General features: G+C 36.8%; 1 protein-coding gene across 3 annotated transcripts in view; it reads left to right on the forward strand.

Annotated features, from left to right (window-relative positions):
• LOC138714844 (oocyte zinc finger protein XlCOF6-like) overlaps positions 1 to 23085 on the forward strand; it is a 110428-nt gene that overhangs the window by 63501 nt on the left and 23842 nt on the right. For 2 of the 3 annotated variants that reach the window (XM_069847045.1, XM_069847038.1), the window contains exon 5: positions 1547 to 8025. The exons of the other annotated variant lie outside the window; for it this stretch is intronic. In XM_069847045.1, coding sequence (XP_069703146.1) covers positions 1547 to 2819 — 1273 coding nt within the window. In that variant the 3' untranslated portion in view covers positions 2820 to 8025. Of the gene's footprint in view, positions 1 to 1546; positions 8026 to 23085 lie in introns of those variants that run through there. 3 annotated transcript variants of the gene reach the window in all.

Genomic DNA, 23085 nt, shown 5'->3' on the forward strand with positions numbered 1-23085 from the left:
GTTTCAACATGACATTAGCTTTAAAATGCCCTCTATTAAAAGTTTTCGTCCATATCTTTGTGCTGTCAGGTTATGGCTTCACTTAAGCTTTCCAAAAAGATTCAAATAAGATCTTGCGAGCGCAGGCCTGTGAGGTGAGCCTTTCAGAATTTATTCAGAAATTCAAAACGTCACATCCTGCCCTAAATTAATGGCGACAATGTTGTTGGACAAAAAGGGACACTCTATTAGTTGACGTCATTCATAAAAACGAAACATTTGATGCTAACCGCCATATTGAAACTTAGCACACACTTTTAGTTAAGTCCTACGTCAAAAACAGGTTAGAATGCTGCCCCAGGGTGTAAAGATTTTACATAGTAATATAAGTCCTCTTACTGCTGAAATAACATGTCAAGATATTCAGAGATGGGTTATGAAATTTTAGAGCATTTCCCCCATTCCCCTCAGTCCCAACCTTACATTCTCCAATTTTCTCCTGTTTGGGAAACTGAAAGAACAGATTTTAGAAATGAAAGAACAGCTATCTGGAAAATGTTTATTTCTTTCTTTCGTCTGATAAAGTAGAAAGTGAGACCTGAAATTGGCTGAGAGTTGCGGACGAAATATCTGTGGTGTTTGGGTAAAGGGAGATAAGTCATAAAAATGAGTTCGGAGATAAATGAAAATTAAACTTGGAACCCTTATTACAAATAATTTTCTACACAAATAAAACACATCAACTGCTAGGCCTATATTTTGTAAGTCTTAATGGAAAGTTTGCTTTCTTCTAAACACGAAGAGGGAATACGATACTTGAAGCGGTTGGAAAACTAATTAAGACTGTCAAGAAGTGATATCATTTGCACGTGAGGTTGTTAATGGACCGTTGACATGGTGATAACAAGGAGATTGTGGCTGTGTCAACATTCAATCAGTTTCTGTTACTATTTGCTTGTTGTGATGTATTACAAAACGCTATCAGTGTTGTTCTGTGTTAAATTGTGTGAAGTTCATGTCCTTTTGATACCGTATTATAATGTAGTCTAGAGTTGCTGAGACAGTTGCCGGTAATTGAGGACTTAAGCATCATAACGGAAACAGTCCGATACCTGACGTGGAAGCTTCATAATGTAATTAATACATTTATGTAAAAGTCCCGCACGCATTCATTGCTTTATGCTAAGTTAATAATTATTTGATATGTCACATCATTTGTCATTTCTTCACACGTATCGATGCATGCCTCATTTTCCGGTGCAAGCATAGGACCAATCAGCACTTGAGACGCGGAAGGATTTTGAATTATGTTAGTTTATATGCGGAGTCTTCTTGTATGAAATGAGGATTAGAATAGTCAACTAACTACTGTTCACAGTGATATCTCCGGAATGAAAGTACTTTGACCACCTCATTCTGATTACAGTTTGATAGAAGTACGTTTTTCTTCTTTTAGTGGCAGTGTAATTTTTATAGGTAACAAATTGGGGCACATGTTTTTTGTCTCATTGTACGAACTGCGATACTACTGTTCTGCCTTGTGATCAGGAGGTCTTTGGTTTTTCAGGTACACGGATCGACATATGCGTAACAAGCATACAGATGGTGATTATCATCAACCTCAAGATAACAGCCCGGTAACAAAGTTACGTTCTGGAGATCCTATTTTAGGAGACACCGAATATGTTGGATCGCATAAAACAAGTCAGGAGCACGCAAAATCTAATGCAGACCAGAAACCTTTTAAATGTAGTGATTGTGATAAGAGTTTTCGACAACGATGTGAACTTAAGAAACACGTAGTCTCTCATACAAGTGAAAAACCTTTCAAATGCAACGAGTGTGGTAAGAATTTCCGCCGAAAGCGAAATCTTAAGGATCACTTATTAACTCACTTAGAAGAGAAGCCATTCAAATGCACCCTTTGCGATAAGAGTTACCGACGTCGGCAAGATCTCGCGATTCATGGTTTTGTACATACAGGCGAGAAACCTTTTAAATGTCAAGTTTGCGATAAGAGTTTTCGATGTCCACGAATTCTTCACAGTCATTCTGTTACTCATACGCACGAGAAAAAATTCAAATGCAACGTCTGTGACAAAAGTTTCCAACGGCGGAATACACTTCAAGTTCACCAATTAATTCACAAGGACGAAAAACCTTTCGTATGTGATGTTTGCGAGAAAGGATTTCGACGCCCAAAAGATCTTCAGGATCATTTCTTTATTCACACTCGCGATAAACCTTTCAAATGTAGTGAGTGTGATAAGAGTTATCGACGTCCACAGGATCTTCATGATCACAGTTTCACTCACACTGGCGAGAAACCTTTCAAATGTAACGTTTGCAATAAGAATTACCGGCGTCGACAAGATCTTAAGGATCACTCTGTGATCCACAGCGATGACAAACCTTTCAAATGCAGCATTTGTGTGATGAGTTTCCATCGTCGCCGTTGTCTTCAGGATCACGTATTAAGTCATACCGGAGAGAGACCTTTTAAGTGCAGTGAATGTGATAAGAGTTTCCGACGGCAGCAGGAACTGAAGACTCACACTATTATCCACGGAAATGAGAAACCTTTCAAATGCGACGTGTGTGATAAAAGTTTTCGACATCGCGGGACTCTTCAGGGTCACGTATTGACTCACATAGATGGGAAACATTTCAAATGTAGCGTTTGTGATAAGAGTTTCCGACGCCGAGAAAATCTTCAGGCTCATTCATATACGCATACAGGAGAAAACCCTTTCAAATGTTGTGAGTGTGATGAGAGTTTTCAACGTCGACGAGCTCTTCAGGATCATGTTATAACTCATACACGCAGAGAGACGTCTTAAATATAGATTTCCCATGATCAGGATATCAATTTTCATGATTTTATCCACTTTGTCAATAAACAATTTAATTGAAGCAATTGAAGAGTACAAGGAAAGAACGTGCTTGGTCTACTTTAGCAAATTGTTCAGGAGAGCAATTTGAGGACCGTTTTTGCAAAACTTGCTAACTGAAAAATTTGAAAAATTGAGATTTTGATAGATTCGTTAACATGAAACAGACCTCTACACGATGTTAAAGTTATCTTAGTAAAATTGAATTATTTCTCTTCATTATAGTGTGTCAAAGTGTGATGGTTGCACCTATAACCTATTTGTCTTTATTCACTTTTTTATCTCTCCTGTAAAATTTAGTTTTTTTCAGTTAGAAAGTTTTGCAAAAACGGTCCTCAATTTAAACTCCGTCTTTAGCATTTTCCCTGTAAAGTCTGTTATGGAATGGAATTTAAGTGAGGGGGACACGGATGGCCTAGCACTGCGACCTGTTGAGATCTATTGCGCTAACCCTCGATATGGAATGAGTTGCGTGCCATAGATCCCCTACGGGCACCAATCCAACCACATGATTCCCTAACGACCAGTTCCTACAGCCATACACCATTCCTGCTTCGGCAACTTCCCCCAAGGCTCCTTTGTCGGTCCGAGACGAAACTCCTCCCCCGATTAGGTCCGCCTCGGGTTTTCGTTGCAGAAGCCATCCAACGTCGCTTAAATTCCACGGAGGCCGGTCGAGAGAGCCAGTATTTCCGGGAGGCCGCCTGTAGAGTGATCTAAAAAAACCATAAACGGGATGATGGGGGAGGAAAGGAAGTGGCGAAGATGAGTGAGATTCCAATCGCCTGATAAAGTTACCTGATATTCATCCATAGGAGTGAGGGAAAAACCCCGAAAAAGCCCTCACTCAGGCAACTCGTCCTGGCCGGCAATTGAACCCGGGACCGCTGGGTTCGGAGTTAGATTAGATTAGATTTAACAGGGGTGTTCCTTCCGGCCCAAGCACTGCGACCTATAAGATCTATTGCGCATCCCCGTCCATCCCTTTCAGTCCAAAAGTTTCAAGTTCTTGATGAACTGTATCAAACTTTGGACTGGGACCTTTGAGATCTCTTCAAGTTTTGGAAAGTGATTCCCAAAGAAGAGAGATCTTTGTTGCGCAAGCGCATTGCAAACGCACAGCAGATGAGTTACTGACTCATCTCCTTGTGAACATCTTATACACAGTGGGTCAGTAATAAGTCCCATCCTGTATAAGTTTTTCTTCAGGGTACAGTGTCCTGTAAGAAATCCTGTTGCCCAAGAGAGCTGCTTTTTGCTGAGTCTCAGCAGCTCATTCGATTTTGTCCTTGCAAGACCTTTGATAAGGGCCTTGCTGTGATTACAGCCCTTAATTGAGTTCCAGTAACTAATATGTCGTCTGTGAGCCCAATCCCTGATGACCTGCTTAATTGGTCTTGAAGATAGTCTCAACACAGGTTCTGGTCCTATAAATGGGGTCTCAGCTCCATCTTTAGCAGCCTCATCCTCCCTCTCGTTTCCGTGAATCCCTGCATGTCCTGGTACCCACCTCAGATGAACCGAGTTAGTGTTTGCCAGTGTCATGAGGATATTCCGGCACTCCAGTACCAGTTTCGACTTAACCAAAGGCGATTCAATCGCCTTTAGTGCCGCCTGGCTGTCAGAAAGTATAAGGATGTGTCTACCTGAATAGCCCCTCCTAATACTTTCCCTTACACTGGCTAAGATAGCAAAGACCTCAGCCTGAAAGATAGTGGCGTATTGACCCAGGCTAAAAGAAAGTCTGGTACCATTGCCAAACAATCCAGCCCCGGTTCCTGATTTGGTTTTGGAGCCATCAGTATACCAAACTGGGGCCTTTGGGTTCGGAGTTAGACTCGCTTACTCCTCAGCCACAACGGTGGATAAAGTCTGTTATAGTACTTGGACTGTTCACATTATCACAGTGTTTGATTCATAGGATTAAACTACATGGAACCCTACTTCACAGAGCTTGCATAACTAGTGCTGTCATGGAGACGTATGGGAACCAAGAATTTTTGTAATCGTATGGCGAAGAGAGAATTTCGGCCATACGTCGTATGGGCAAATACCTTACTATAATAATACCGACAGCTAGCAGTTTTGCGTGCGAACGATGCTGGTGCTGCTAGCTACCTACCGGTGTGGAGATACTCGCGAAACAAGCTGTAATCAACTGCAATGTATATTGTTGCTGGGCTAGTTAATAGTTTTATTAATTAGTGCTGTGTTAAAATGTCAGGGTGTATGTGCTGTTTGTAATTGTGACAATTGCAGCATTACAAATTGCTCCACATCGTACTTTCCATTTCCGACAGTTCATAAAACGTGAGTCAACAAAATTCGTTATTAGGGACTAATGCCTTTGTCTCCGTGTTGATAGAACAATAAAAATTAGCTTTTTTATTTAGGCCTAATAAATGAATAGAAATTAAAATATATTGGAAATTTTAAGGTTTTAGCAAATTAAGTTTTATTGTTGTCTACATGCCTTTACTAATAATAATTATTACAAGCATCAGAATACTACCATTTTTATTTTTGCAGTTGTCAGCAATGGGTATATAAAGCATTATTGTAAATTCATTCCTAATGTCAGAACTGATTTTGTCTCAGTAAAGCAGAGAAAATTAATAATTACAGAAAGTAATATCAAGTATGGAATATTCTCATAATATGCAGATCTGATATAAGGTAATAATTTTACATTAAATGCTATTCAACATTTCTTAAGTGTTTCATATATTATTCCACATTAGTAACTCACGTTTTAAACAATAGTCCGAATCTTGCTATGTTAATATTTGTATATGTGGACGTAATTCCGTCCCCCTCCGCTAGATGTCAGGTCCGCGATATTTCGCACTCACGCCAATGCTACTAGTATACAGCTGTCCGGTATTATTATAGTAAGGTATTTGGTATGGGTGCCTAAGTTTTGTACATGGGGATCTACAGGGACATCATTTTATTTTTACTAAAATTTTTAATATTAATCTGGCTATACCTTTCTATTAACGACGGAAACAGGAAACACCGTTTGCTACCCGTTCCACGACTGGAGTAGGTGTAGGAGGGAAGAAAAGTAGTTCATCCATTTACGTAAACTAGGAAATATCGCAATTTTGAGTTTGATAATTTTCATTCGGTTTTTATTTAATCAAAATACAGTACTGTATTAACACTTAGTGTTTTTACTCACGAATTGAGCTATCCATTCGGACGTACTCATTATGCATTGTATATTGTACTGTTACAGCACATTAGCGTACAATATAGAGAATGAAGTTAAATTGAAAATTATCATAATATGGATATTTAAACACATTTTTGAAAATGGTGGCCGTTCATTTCGATACAGGCTTCAGTTCTTTTGTGCATATTATCACACTATAGACTATTGTACCTAATTCCAATTATCAGTTTCGTCCTTCGTACGAGTAACTCATGTTGAAATAATTCTGTACCTACTCTATAAAAGAGTACCTTACGTACTGTAAATTCAATCTTCACTTCTGCCCGATCCGAAAAGATAAAATTACTCAGAAATGCTGTCTACTGTCCGTTCAAGAGGTTTTGTCGCAGGGTCGTAGAAAGGGGGGGAATCACGTGACAGTTAATTACTTAACGAGGCCCTTTTATTTAAGTTATTTTAAACACTTGTGTAATATTACGTAGACGTCCAATTCCTAACAGAAATTAATGTTTTCAGAAAAGAGCTAAGATAGCCCAGCTACTAGACTTTACAGAGGAGCGAACAGAAGCAGGTGGGGGAAACCGGGATGCGACGTAGGCAAACGGACGACAGTACCTGTTGCGAAAATATTATTCAATATTGAAAGCTCTTTCGTCACTGGAAAACGCGAACATATTTCTGGAACGTACTGTACTCACTCAGTACTGCTTACGCTCCCTAGACTCTGTGTCGTGAACGGTTGGAAGTTTACTAGTAGAAGGGGCGGGAGTGAAGTACATTAAAAAACTCAGGTACAATAAAAATTGAAGTAAAAATAAAACGATGTCCCTGTATATTCTTACACGGAGATATGGACTGCTCTTAGATCATCTCTTGCTGTTCCTAATATAGCCTACAGGGTGGAAGGGAACCGATTATATTAATTCACGGAGGTAATAATAGATCAAGCCAGTGCTAATAAGTTTTGTCAAATAAGTTTTTTGATACGTCCAATAGTTTTGAGAATACGAAATATAGGCCTGACGTGTTGTAACGCTGCTATTCTTGAGTTCATTGCTCGCAGTGGGGGTGAGTATAGTCTAACTGCAGTCATCCTCTCCGCAAGACTTGCCACAGGAGAATGTAAAACATCAGATACGTTTTGATCAAATTACTGTATATTCGTAACACAACATTACTGTAAACTTCATTTCTTCAAATATAACTTAAATGGAGATTCAATTACAGAATGTCTGTTTTAACGGAAATAGCTTTGTTTTATAAGAAAGCACATTCTTCACTACTGCATTTTGTAATTAGTAGTAGTAGTAGTAGTTTTATTTTTCCTGGCAGAATTAAAGCCATAAGGCCTTCTCTTCCACTCAACCAGGTTTCAATAATATATATGAAATACAAGATTATGTGATAGATTACAAAATAACACAAAAAAAAGAAGATAGTCTAACTTATAAATTACATAAAATAAGGAGAATATAATATAAAGTAGAAAATTACATATAATCAAAATCAGTTACATAACATAAGGGGAATATATATGACGACCACAGGAATAAAAGGGGGAATGTCACTGTTTTGTGAAAATTGAGATAATGGGAAAAATTGGAAGTTTATGGTTAGACGACAATAAAACATATTGAATATATTGATTACTAGATTAACTACCTTTCAAAATGCATTTTGGTATTTATCATTTGTAACACACTTCTTGAATAAATTAGTTTTGAACTTTAAATTAGCTCTACTGAAAATCTTGACATTCCCCCTTTTCGTCGTGTAGTCTTCATATGAGACATAAACTACTCGAAATAAATTCGACGATTAATTTAATGAATTAAATACTATTATAGTCACAATCATGCCATGGTATGAAAGAAAAATTTCACAACCTCGAGCGGGAATCGAACCTGCGACTTCCTGGTCTCCGGTCAGGCGCTCTACCACTGAGCTATCGAGTTCGTCTCACGCCAAAGGCTCGGAATTATCCTCGAACTCGATAGCTCAGTGGTAGAGCGCCTGACCGGAGACCAGGAAGTCGCAGGTTCGATTCCCGCTCGAGGTTGTGAAATTTTTTTTTCATACCATGGCATGATTGTGACTATAATAGTATTTAATTCATTAATGTCACATCAACGGACGTATATACGTCACCAAACATCGTAAGATGAAGATTAATTTACTTGAGATATAGTATACAGTTATTACAGTTAATATACTAATAGTAAAATACATGTGGGTTGCAAGACATAAAAAGTTGAATAGCAAAATCGTACTATATGGCATACAGATACAAATGATTAAGTAATATATCAAGATAATAAAAGGAAAAAAAAAAAAAAAAAAAAAAAAAGGAAGAGGGAGGGAAAAAAAATAACAACTTAGTCATTTAGGACTATTTAGAGACTTCTGCAAGAGTCTAGTTCTGTTCAATAAAAACATTTCTAAGTAGAGTGTGCTTACGTAAAAAGCAAAGAAATCAACAGATACTGTGAATGTTAAATAAGTTTCATGGTAGGCCTATTAAATTTAGAGTTAAAGAGATTATCTATACTAATAATATATCTGTAGCCGAAATTTTTCTGGTAATTTTCGATTTTCCAAAAATAATTGGTCCTAACATATATAATTAACCACCCTGAAACCGAAAATCGCATTTTTGACATTTTTGTTTGTATGCCTGTCTGTATGTTTGTTACCTTTTCACGCGATAATGGCTGAACCGATTTATATGAAAATTGGAATATAAATTAAGTTCGTTGTAACTTAGATTTTAGGCTATATGTCATTCAAAATACTTTATTTAAAAGGGGGGTTATAAGGGGGCCTGAATTAAATAAATCGAAATATCTCGCTTATTATTGATTTTTGTGAAAAATGTTACATAACAAACGTTTCTTTAAAAATGATTTCCGATACGTTTTATTCTTTACAAAATTTTGATAGGACTGATATTTAATGAGATAAATGAGTTTTAAAATTAAAATAACGCCATCTAAGATGGTGCAATGAATTAAGAACAAATGACTTCGTCTATAAGGAGCCTTGGACAACAACAATCGAAACAGGGGCCTTGGACATCAACAATCGAAAGCTATTAAACATAGCCTACAGAGAATGTTTCTGTGTTTGTATGAAGTAATATCAGAAGCTAAATTAACCTATTTGTATAATTAATTATTATTTCACCATTCGAAAGTGCACATAATGCTATAATATTATTACAGTAACGTCTGAGCAAATCGAGGACAGGTAAGATTAAAATAGCTTCTTATGCACAGAAAATTTGATAGGCTATTTTGTACATTCGTTTTCTGTATTTCTTAAAATAATATTTATGTACACACTCATTTTAATCTCAGAGAATTAACGAACAACGAGAGTGTATTGATTTAGTATGCAGTAATAGTACGTTAGTTTAGCAATCCATTATTTTATAATTCAAATTTTAACTATGCTCAATTGAATCGTGTTAAAATACATAAAATATATATGCAATAAATGCAATGCAAAAAAATTGGGTAATGAGCGAAGCAGATTATCTTGCGCTGTTGTAAAAGTTGTTCCCTGGATCAAATGTCCTATTTTAATTATGTAATTACTTTATATTTATTTCTAACAGGTGCAGCTAGTAGTGTAATAAAAATTTTGAAAACTAAGCAATTTGCGTAATTGATTCAATTCTTTGTTTTCATTTACACTTATTTGATCGAAACGTATCTGATGAAACGTTTTTGTTTACATTCTCCTCTCGCAAGTCTTACGGAATGGATGATTTCAGATACTATCACCTCTACTGCTGAGCAATGCCCTCAAGGAGCGTTGTATCAAGTTACATTTCGTATTTTCAAAACTATTGGACGTATCAATAAACTTTTGACAAAAACTTGTTCGCATTGACTTCATCTATTACCACTGTGAATTAATGTAATAGGTTCCCTTCCACCCCGGCTATCGTCTGCGATATTTACAGACATAAATGGTTCATCTCTACAGTGCTGAAATTCAGAACAATATATAAGAAGGGTGGTTGAAAATCCCGTAGTGCTGCACATATATTTTTCAGGATTCATAAAGACAAAGGGTGCCTCTACTGTGAGAGTTTCAAGGAATCTTCTTTAAATCAACCTTTTATAATTAAAAGGTAAAGTAAAACACTTTCTTCACTTCTTGTTTAGTCTAAAAACGTTAATTAAATACTATCTGAGGGGTGGAGAGAGGAGAGTAAAATGTATTTCAAGGGAGAAAAATATGAGGTGGGGCGTATGGTCAGAAAGAAATCACCGTGACAGCACTGTGCATAACTTATTTTTGAAAAAGTGCACAAAGCACGTTCTTTCCCTGTTCTCTTCAGTTGTGATAAGGATTTGTATCGGAAACTAATAATGGACGTTAGGAATCAAAGAGAAAATTGACAAACTTGTATTATTTACACAAACTCAGGTCTGTGAAAACTTATACAGGGACATCACTTTATTTTTACCAACATTTTTAACATTAACCTGGCTATACTCGGAAACACTGTTGCCCCTTCCATTACAGGAGTTTGATGTTACTAGTGCAATATGTAAACAAATCATTTTACTGGGTATAGGAGGAGAGAAAAGAAGTGTATCCATTTGTGTTGTAGGGAAATACGATATTACGATTTTCAGTTTGATCATCACTTTTACGGAATTTATCAAAATCCAGTAGAGTAGTAACATTTTTTTTTTTTTTTTTTCAAAAAACTCAACTTTTCAGGCGGCTATGTTCGTTATGTAATGTCTACTTTATTTAGCATATTAATTATTGATGTTAACATACAATTTAGAGAGTGCATTTAAATTGAGGGGGTCATAAGTAAAGGGCTGTAAGTGCACTTAAGTTACTTTTGAGAAAATAGGGTTTAAATATTTAAGCTTTCGTAAAATCGGTGAAATTTTTATTTAAATTTTAATGTGTGATGCGATTAAAATATCCGTTTGCCACTAAAATTTTAGATACTTTTTCTTACATTGGATGCACTTAACTCATGTTATTACAAATGTCACTAGCATTCCTTTGTTTCTAGCCATCTCAATTCAAAAAAAGCTAATCTGAATTTTTAAACAAGTTGCTGAAAATGGTTACCGTTCATTACAATGCAGGCTTCAATTCAGTACGCATATTATTAAAAACATTTTGAAGCATATTCTATGAAATTGAATTTATCGTTTCTTGAATATAATTTTTTAGTACGATATTATTAATATAGGTTCTTTCTTCTATAGAAAACGCAATCATATTTATGAAACACACTATACACTGCAGTGTTTACTTCACTGCTTGAAGACTTCGAATGCAACAGCGGCCGTAAGTTTGTGTGTCTGACGGGAGCAAGGACATTAGTGAAGGGGTGGGAGTGAAGTACATTCAGAAATGCAGGTACAATAAAAATGCAAGTAAAAATAAAATGATGTCCCTGTACAAGAGCTAAGTTTTAGGGATACAATTTTATACATTTTTAATCCAGCATGTCTACAGCAATAATTCTTACACTAGAGAACTTAATATGAAATGTAGATTGTGAGAATTGTTTCATGATATTTTGTTCCAGTATATTTATTACATTAAACGGGAAAATTTAATGAATATCAGTTTCGTGCTTACATTTTTGTATAAATTCATCATCTTAGATGATGTCAAACCTTTGCATGTTTGCAGTCATTTAGAAATGGAATCTGAATGTTAGTAGTTCTCCTTCTTCCTTTCTACCCCCTTTCTACCACCACCACCACCACCACCACCACCACCACCACCACCACCACCTATTGTTGGTTACTCAAGAGATGAGCGGTGACCTTGACTGGATGTTGATTATGATAAACATCACTCAGAGCCACACTAATACTCATGTCGAAATCATTAGTGACAATTAGAGTCCTGCACGGCTGGTTGGGAAAAATGGAAATGTTACATTACTACTGAAATCCTGGCACTATAGGCAGTATGCAATGCTCTTCTGCCTTGCGGACTGCCTCAGTATTCAGTTTAACGAATGTTCGATTTGTCTTGCTCTGTTTGTGGGTGGACGGCTCTGGGGTATAAAAGGCAGAGCATATTGAGGCATTCAGGTATTACAGTTGGGCATCATAACAAGCAACAATAAACTGCATCCATCACGAGCATGAAAGTACTTGTCTTTTTTTTTTTTCGTTAAATATAACATTCTACCTTCTTAAACGTTATTTATTAAGGTACGATCACACGTCGCTACTTTTGCAGCGCTGCAGTATAATAAACTGCGCAACTCTTGTACTGCGACGTGTGAACAACGGTGCAGCCCGAAAAGTAGCGGCTGCCGAACCTGCTGCCCGCTACTTTTCCATGCTGCGCGCAGCTTAGAAGTAGCGACGTGTGAACAGGGTTCTCAGGGTTGCAGCCGCAGCATTTTTGATATCGGTTTTGTTGAAACTTTTGCTGCGGTTGCAACCAGTGTTACCACCCAAATGTGCCAATGATACTTTTATTGTTTGGATATGTTTTAATGTTAAATGTGATGAAAATAAATTATTTGTAACAGTTATTAAATACACAACACAGTCTGAGCATAATTGGTGACGATATAATTCATTTTTTAAATTTTCCGTAGTGTAGTTTCAAACAGGAGGGTTGCCAACATTGATTACGTGAATATACTGTTGGTTATCATTTAAGTATATAGGCGTTTTTAAAAACTTTATAGTAAAATTAATGTCAATTTCTGAATATTAGATACGACAGAAAAGCAAATAATAGATAAGGAAGCTTTCGCATGAGTTTCTTAATAATGCGAACATAACCACAAAATGTATATTGAGAAGTCAACACGGAGATGGAAACCTGCAGCATGACTGCGGCTGCAAAAGTAGCGCCTTGCGTGTGAACAGACTAGCAACCTCCAGTTGCAACTTTTGCAGCACTCGGGTTGCGCAGCACGAAAAGTAGCGTGCAGCGCACTACTTTTGGCTTACGTGTGAACACGACACGCAACTTTTGCAGCTGCAGTATAAAAGTAGCGCTGCAAAAGTAGCGACGTGTGACCGTACCTTTAATGAAATATAATCATAAATCAGCATAGAGTAATTAAAAAGCATTACCGTATATAGAAACTATGTTTTTAAGTACAGTGAAACCTCTCGTTTACGGACATTGAAGGGACGTAACAATCTGTCCGCATCAGGGAGGTGTCCTTTACTGAGAGGGAGGCTCCCCAATCTAACAGTAAATTTATAATATGCATTATGTATCCCTTCACGCTTTAAATGAAATGTATTACTGTAGTTTAATTCTAAATACAGTATACTACAGTAAATTCTTTGTAACTTCGAACTACAGTAGATAAGACCGAAAAAGGAAAATACAGTACTGTGCCATGCAATTTCATTCTAGGTCTACAGTTATGCAGTACTGTAATTTAACCTTTACGTTCACGTGCCATGGATCTCGAAACAGAACAACTGATTGAAGTGAAGAGAATAATCCTACTAATCCCATCATGTGTCACGATCGCGGAAACTTTGGACCAATCAAACAGGTTAAATTTTATTACTGTTTATCCACCCGTTTCCAGCTACCAAAGGGGTAGCCGGCTGGGCTAGTGGTAGTCTACAAGACCCTTACTGTCTTCTTTCATGTTAAGGAATTTCTGTACAGTTCTCAAAACTAAATTTTCCATTTTTTAACACGCTAGGTCTTGAAAACCAAGTTCTGTCCGCAGTCAGGAGGTAAAGCAAGCTTTAGGACTGTGAAACAGCTGTCCGTGTCCGTGTCTGAGAGTGTCCGCACACGAGTTAAATTTATAATTATTTCTATATTATTTCAGTTAGGACATAAAAATATGTCCGTATTTGAGGAGTGTCCGAATCTTGGGGGTGTCCGTAAGGAGAGGTTTCACTGTATATATTTTGAGTTTAAAGATATGTTACATTGGAATATACTTATCAATAATTGGTGTATGAGGCCTCCATGAAGGTGAATGTGACGAAGTTATTTTATTCATTATTAGTAGAGCCCATGTATTGTGGGTCCCTATCACCACGGCATAGCGCGTCCTCAGGTTGCGGATAGAGGAGACGGCCTCCAGATATGGAGGGTAGCTGCGAATATATTGAATAAGCAGTCGTGGACAACCGATAAGGGGTGGTCCTCCAGCTTGGGGATTGAGCGAAGGGTTAACAACTCATCACCGTAAAAAACAGCTTTTTACGAATCCATACAATGAGCCTCGGAATAGGGCGGGCTTTATGTGAGGGCGGCAATGAACCTGCGGGTTCCTTAAGAGCCATTTGTAAATAAGTATTACTAGAGCATTTCAAAAACTATTTTTTCTATATATCATTGGAATATCCATGTATTGTGGGTCCCTATCACCACGGCATGGCGCGTCCTCAGGTTGCGGATAGAGGAGACGGCCTCCAGATATGGAGGGTAGCTGCGAATATATTGAATAAGCAGTCGTGGACAGCCGATAAGGGGTGGTCCTCCAGCTTGGGGGTTGGGCGAAGGGCTAACAACCCATCACCGTAAAAAAACAGCTTGTTACGAAACCTAACAGTAAGCCTCGGAATGGGACTGATTCTCCGGCACGACCACAGCAAAGGAAAAAGATTATAACATTTGGTAAACGAAAAGACTAAGTATATGATTATGTCTCATGACCAGAATATTGTACGAAATGGAACTATAAAAATAGGAGATTTATCCTTCGAAGAGGTGGAAAAATTCAAATATCTTGGAGCAACAGTAACAAATATAAATGACACGCGGGAGGAAATTAAACGCAGAATAAATATGGGAAATGCCTGTTATTATTCGGTTGAGAAGCTTTCGTCATCTAGTTTTCTGTCAAAAAATCTGAAAGTTAGAATTTATAAAACAGTTATATTACCGGTTGTTCTGTATGATTGTGAAACTTGGACTCTCACTTTGAGAGAGGAACAGAGATTAAGGGTGTTTGAGAATAAGGTTCTTAGGAAAATATTTGGGGCTAAGAGGGATGAAGTTACAGGAGAATGGAGAAAGTTACACAACGCAGAGCTGCACGCATTGTATACTTCACCTGACATAATTAGGAACATAAAATCCAGACGTTTAAGATGGGCAGGACATGTAGCACGGATGGGCGAATCCAGAAATGCATATAGAGTGTTAGTTGGGAGGCAGAAGGGAAAAAGACCTTTGGGGAGGCCAAGACGTTGATGGGAAGATAATATTAAAATGGATTTGAGGGAGGTGGGATATGATGATAGAGACTGGATTAATCTTGCTCAGGATAGGGACCGCTGGCGGGCTTATGTGAGGGCGGCAATGAACCTTCGGGTTCCTTAAAAGCCAGTAAGTAAGTATCATTGGAATATATCGTCTGCAGTGGTCTCGGTGTTAACATTCTGGTCATTGTATCCGGGATCCGTGGCTTCAAATCCGGGCATCAAATCTTATATGGTCGGTTTAGATGGCCATGAAATCGTGAAGATGAACAAAACAGTCATTCCATGGATATCTACTTCTTAATGGTTCTGAGTATAGACGGCCATGACATTGTGATCTTATAACCTCTCCAACTTGAAATATTTATTTAATGTAAATCTGTGCTATCGTAGAAAAAACATTGCATGGCACACGCTCGTAACGTAATTTTTTTGGCCCCGTGTGTTTCTGAAACTCGGCTTCGACTTGTTTCACAAAATTAACACTCGTCCCAAAAAGAGAACCTTTACGAATTGTTTCATAAATAGGTATTATCCAATAAACGAATTTTGCTTATAAATAGCATCAAAATGCAGATATCGCATTCCTGATTTTTTTCTGATTTAAATAATGCAGCAAACAGATTTGTGCAAATATCTGAATTTTTTTCAAATTATCTGTTTGTCTATTACGTAAATCCGTCCAATTGAACCTAACATTTTACAACTGCTAGTTTAAAACACAGCTCAAGTTTTCTCCTAAGTTATTCAGTTCTTTTATTTAAGAAAACCTGAACTGCCAGCATTCATCAATAACATACTAAAAGAAAGGATTAAGTATGTTATATAATTTATTTTACATGATCCTTTTAAAATATTTCATCCTGTAAATGCTTTTATTACGTACCGATTAATATCTATAAATGTTATGTTTTTAGTCATAGTTATGTGAATACTAATACGAAATAATTAGTTATAATAATAACAATAGTAAATAATTAATTTTAGTAATGCTGAACTGCTTCCGAACACGCGTTTTGCTCATTTCAGTGGCGCTATAATAAAATCAATCTCTGTAATATTCCGTAATTTAAAATAAATTTCGAATGTATTAAAATTAGCGTTTAGTCACGTCTGTTGATTAACTCACGAGCGTGATGTTCACGGACATGGTGAATTTACTTAAAACATTTCGTGAGTACAGCGATTTTGAGGTTATTAAGTTTTTCTATTCAAGTAATGTCTAAACCCGCATACCTTACTTATTAGAGAATATGTAAAATGAACTATTTGTTTAATATTTAAAAAAAAAAAACATGTCCACAGATGTAACAGAATCACCTTAGCAAAATCAAACTTTGACCACTAATGGCTGACCACTAATAACCAAGACGTGGAATAGTCTTCATTCTAGCGGTTTTTATATAAAACAATAGATTTGTCCACCGACGTGACTGAAATTCTTGTGACAAGTATTTTGTCTGTTATAAAATTCGTCGTTTTCATATCACCTACTTAAAGTTTTCGGGCTTACCTTGATATAGTTACATCTCAAATAATGGAGCTTTGATTTACAATTTAGTTCCCATTTTGATTTACATTTTGTATTAATCTGTTTGAAGGTTGTGACAGTCCACGGACGAGACTCTTCACGTTCTCCGACAACACTTAATTGTAGGAAATAAAATTAATTTTGAACTGTACATGTATGTTCACCTAGTTTAGTATAGATACTGAGTGTTTGGAGATATTGTTAGCGGAGAAACGTTGCTGTGACAGTAAACTGTCAGGAGAATGACCCAATTGCTGTTTTTCTGTACGTAGCTAAGCAAAATATAGGTTTCAGAGGGCATAATGAACGTTTATTTTTTCATCGTGTTTACCAGGACAGGGAACCGGAAGCGAATCCAAATTCTAAACGTGGACGCTTAATATTCATCCGTTACGACATCAACGCTGCGCGGTGTTCAGCGGGGAAGAAAAGGGTTGAAGAGAAGTCATATGGCTCCCCGTGAGAGAGTAGAATTCGCTCTTGGTGCCTAGCCCTGATGTAGGCCTATGTATAGGCCTATTTATGCACTTGTCTTTTTTGTGCTTGAAGGCACATTCGAATGTTCATGATAGGAATACGTATTTGTGAATTAGCCTATTTTATAATCCTTGTGTGCCTTCCTAAGCAAATCATTCTACAGAACCAGCCAGAACTAGACTCCTAACTGCATTCAACGGCAGCTGATTCATACGTAACGACGCTACCATATGCAGAAGATTCGTTTCGTGCTTTGCGGTTAGTATTGCGTAATGATGTACTTACCGAATTCACTATTCATGTTCGAAATGGTGTCCTTGTGATATCTGGCACACCATACTCCTATTTTTATGGCACGTAGCGGATGTTCGTGAAAACGGTGTGGATTTTTATTGTCCCAGTGACGACTGTTTTGAGTGTTCACCTAACCACTGAGGTGAAAGAATGCTTCGTCACTATAAAAATTAAGGTGGGGTCAAGTAGTCCATCATACACTGACTGTTGGAACCAAATGCAAAACCTAAGTGTGCTCCGATAATCGGGTTCCGTTAACCTCTGAACTACACGAATTTTGTAAGGTTTTAGTTTTAATTGTTTCGTACCTCTTATCACTGAAGACTGTGACACCCCTACCTGCTGAGCTGTACGACGGGATGATGTCTCAGGACTTATCTCTAGTCGGTAGCCAATTTCATCTAACATCTCCTCAGTGAGAACACGTTGCTTTAGAAAGCTCTGACGATTTAGGAAATGACTGACTGTTCTCCAAGATTCGTATTTCACAAAGTTGTCGTAAATAAACACTCGTTCCAGGCTATATTCCATAATGGAGACGCTACTACACTATGCAAGGTATACAACTGCACCCTCAAAGTGTGAACGTGTTTACGTAACTAAACACGAAACGTATGCGAGCAAGAGGTCTGATCACTGCGATGGCGCAGCAGTTACTACGCATACGACTTTCCGCTGATACCGGTCTAGCCCTGGCTGACTCACTCTGATCTCCGCTTATGCCAATACTCCAGACTAAATGAGTACCTGTATTACATTTTATGTAATGCGTTTTTCACACGCCAAAAAATATTTAAAAAGAAAAATCAAAATTAATCGTTTTTCACCATATTTAACCATCCTCTCCTCTTCACACTCAGCGAGACAGAACAAAACAATTTTTTCTGAAGGAATTGGTGCTAATAGACTTACAAAATATACTGTACAGTGTGAAAGATATTCAAATTACAACACGCACAATTGTATTTTATGCACCTGCAATAGTCTGGACCATCTCAAGAGATGCACAGTTCCTATTCATGCATGATAATAACATTATGTTAAGATAATATTATTCATAAGAATATTCTTCAATTCCACAAATAATAACTTCAAAAATATTGGGAGTACAACTCTCACACGCCGGTGTTTTGAGTTTTTACATTAGCGGCATGTGTGACCGCGTTTATTTTAGCCTTACTCGAGGATTTCCAAAATAATAAATACTTCTTCATGTATCGTCTGAATGTGCTACTTGTCACGAACAGAGCTATGGGGTTAAAACAAGCATCACTAAAGGTCAGAAGGTAAGTAATGTATATGGTCAATCTTAATTTATTGGGAGTATCTATAAGATATTCGTTAACGCACAAGAGAACATTATGTGTACCGTAGGAAAAAGTGAAAACAAATGTGAGAGCAACGACTACTTTCGAGCTTAATATTCTCCCTTTTCTCACTTCTTCAAGGCCAATGCTTTCACCGGGAATGCTGCGATTCAGCACACGAGCGGTTAGACAAGACGAAATGGCTATTACAATGAAAGGAATCACGAACAGAAGAATTAGTTCTCTTAACCTGAAGGTTCTCATAAAATGTCTATTATCCCAGTCCGTACCACAGCCTTTATCTGTGATAGTATATCCAAGTGGATAGATGGCTAGAATAATTGAAATTACCCAAACTATTATTAACATGAGTGCACAATAGAGTTTCCTACGTGTTGGACGGCTGGAGGCTTGAGGGTTCGAAATACGCGTCAGGACTACACATCGCTGAACGTACATGGCTAATACTGAATAAATGCTGGCATAAACAACCGTGTAACACACCAGTAAATACATCTGGCACATTATAATACCAAAGATCCAATACTCATTAAGCTGAAATAAATAATATAATAGAAAATTGCACAAGAGATCCAACATGTCTGTTATAGTCAAGTTTAATATTATTAAGTTGGGAGCGGTGCGCATCTCCTTGTGCCTTGAGAAAATAAGCAGTAAGACACTGTTTCCTATAACTCCTAAAATGAAGAAGATAATTCCCATAGTTAAGAACAAAACGTCCGGTTTGCTGTTTCCATCATCGTGGTGATCGTACCGGTAACGATCCAAGTTCAAGTTTTTGTCGTCACTTAATTTGTTGCAGTGAAGATGAATTTTCTTTCGAAATTCGAGAAAATACTCTACGTTTAAAATCTCACTCATGTCCTCAATAGTGGAATTTAATAACTTAATACACGATCTGTAGTTATCAATAACGCCCCTCATTGAATTCACCTCAGAAGTGTTATTGTTTTGTTTTGTTTCTTTAGCGAGGCCAACGTCTGGTTCAAAGAGCTGCAGATTTACCTCCAGTATATTTACCATATGGTCCATGTGTTGTGTTTTATCCTGTATTATCCGCAGATATTTCTCATACTCTTCAGTATCGTTGTTTCCAACCTCAGCAGAGTGGCTTTGATTTGGATGAGTGAGTACACCTTGTTCTTCATGCGACAACTTCACCAAATCAGACATAAGTTCAGGGAAGGTTTCTTTCCGGTTCATCGCAGTTTGTTCTTCAGTTTGATTGAAGTTTGATACGTTCAGTAATAGAGAGTTCAGAGTTTCTTCCTGTAAGGCTATGACTTCCACAATGTCTTGCAGCGCTTTCTTCAGTTCACCCCCATCTGTATCGTTTGAAGTCCAGTAAGGGCTGACAGTGTGAATGATTTCTACAGGGCAGCTAGAGTTAATAAATGTCTTCGTGGTTGCTTCACCACCATCCGCTACCGCTGCTGAAGGAACGTAGGCCAAATAGCTGAGCATCCCCAGTAGATGGAGCAGGAACACGGACATATCTGTAAAGTAAAACAAAGCAGTGCGTTTTGAGCTTACACTGATCCAACTGTAATTATATTGGTGGAGACAATAATAATAATAATAATAATAATAATAATAATAATAATAATAATAATAATACTTACTTACAAATGGCTTTTAAGGAACCCGAAGGTTCATTGCCGCCCTCACATAAGCCCGCCATCGGTCCCTATCCTGTGCAAGATTAATCCAGTCTCTATCATCATATCCACCTCCCTCAAATCCATTTTAATATTATCCTCCCATCTACGTCTCGGCCTCCCCAAAGGTCTTTTTTCCTCCTGTCTCCCAACTAATACTCGATATGCATTTCTGGATTCGCCCATACGTGCTACATGCCCTGCCCATCTCAAACGTCTGGATTTAATGTTCCTAATTATGTCAGGTGAAGAATACAATGCGTGCAATTCTGCGTTGTGTAACTTTCTCCATTCTCCAGTAACTTCATTCCGCTTAGCCCCAAATATTTTTCTAAGCACCTTATTCTCAAACATCCTTAACCTATGTTCGTCTCTCAGAGTGAGAGTCCAAGTTTCACAACCATACAGAACAACCGGTAATATAACTGTTTTATAAATTCTAACTTTCAGATTTTTTGACAGCAGACTAGATGATAAAAGCTTCTCAACCGAATAATAACACGCATTTCCCATATTTATTCTGCGTTTAATTTCCTCCCGAGTGTGATTTATATTTGTTACTGTTGCTCCAAGATATTTGAATTTTTCCACCCCTTCGAAGGATAAATCTCCAATTTTTATATTTCCATTTCGTACAATATTCTGGTCATGAGACATAATCATATACTTTGTCTTTTCGGGATTTACTTCCAAACCGATCGCTTTACTTGCTTCCAGTAAAATTCCCGTCTTTTCCCTAATCGTTTGTGGATTTTCTCCTAACATATTCACGTCATCCGCATAGACATGAAGCTGGTGTAACCCGTTCAATTCCAAACCCTGCCTGTTATAATAATAATAATAATAATAATAATAATAATAATAATAATAATAATAATGATAATGATAATGATGATGATAATAATAATAAAAATAAGTCATTTAACAATATAACTAGTGCTTATCTTATCGAGGAAGCAGACTAACAACGTGACGCTTAAAGTGAAACCTACAGAGCAACAATCGGTCGGCAAAATTGTTTTAAAAGCACACCGCACGTCATTGTATATTGCCGCGGCGATATTATCACCTTTAAGCATTTGATTTGCTGTCACATGACATATTAATAGATAAGTTAAGTAGTAAGTGGCATTGTATGGGGCAGAAACATGGACATTACGATAAGAAATAGCCAGGCTTCGCATATTTTGTACAAGAGCTGTGTTTGATGGAGTAGTTTCGCTTGGTACATTAATGATTTCAACAATTTATGAGATTTAGAGGTGATGGCATAACCTTCATGTTTAATGTTTTCGACCCATTGCTGCTATTATTATTATTATTATTATTATTATTATTGTTATTATTATTATTATTATTATTATTATTATTATTATTATTATTATTATTATTATTATTATTATTAGCCGTACCCGTGCGCTCCGCTGCACGCACCCGTTAGAAATAAGTGTAAAGAAATTACAAATTAAAATAGGACATTTGATCCAGGGAACATTCGTGTTTGATAGAAGGATAAATCGTTTAACATGTTACTTAATTTAAATAATTAAAATGCGATCATTTTGGTCCAGAGACCACTCATTTGGTGTAATGACAATTCCTTTAACATGTTTCTTAATTTTTATTACATGCAACCATAGTTTAATGAACATTGACATCATTTAGATTTAATGTGTATACTTCATTTTACTTGCTATATGTTTCCATTGAATTATGGTAATAACTTAATTTTAACCCTTGTTTTCTACGTATTCAGTAAATAGCGCTTAAATTATATATTATATTATATAAAAAGTGTGTTGATAACTAATGTACTCCGATAAGTAAGTTTTTAATTTGTTATGGGGGCTCTTGAATCTCAGGAGGAACAACTTTTACAACAGCGCAACATAATATGCATAGTTAAAATTTGGATTATAAAATACGGTAATGGAATGCTAAGCTAACATACTATTACTGCGTACTAAATCAATACACTCTCGTTGTTCGTTAATTCTCTGAGATTAGAATGAATGTGTACATAAACATTACTTTAAGAAATACAGGAAACGAATATACAGAATAGCCTCTCAAGTTTTCTGTGCATAAGAAGCTATTTTAATCTTACCTGTCCTCAATTCACTCAGACGTTACTGTAATAACATTATAGCATTATGTCCATCTAGAGAAACTACACTTTCCAATGGTGAAATAATAATTAATTATACAAATCGGTTAATATAGCTTCCGATATTACTTCATACAAACCAGAAACATTCCCTGTAGGCTATCTTTCAAAGCTTTCGATTGTTGTTGTCTAAGACCCCTTATAAACGAAGTCATTTGTTTTTTATTTCATTACACGGCCTTAGATGGCAATTATTTTAATTTTAAAACTCATTTATCTCATTAAATATCAGTCCTATCAAAATATTTCAAAGAACAAAACTTATCGGAAATTATTTTTAAAGAAACTTTTGTTATGTAACAATTCTCACAAAAATAAATAATAAGCGAGATATTTCGATTTATTTAATTCAGGGTCTCTTATAACCCCCTTTTAATTA

The sequence above is a fragment of the Periplaneta americana genome, chromosome 2 (genome assembly GCF_040183065.1).
Source record: "Periplaneta americana isolate PAMFEO1 chromosome 2, P.americana_PAMFEO1_priV1, whole genome shotgun sequence".
NCBI classification, from domain to species: domain Eukaryota; kingdom Metazoa; phylum Arthropoda; class Insecta; order Blattodea; family Blattidae; genus Periplaneta; species Periplaneta americana.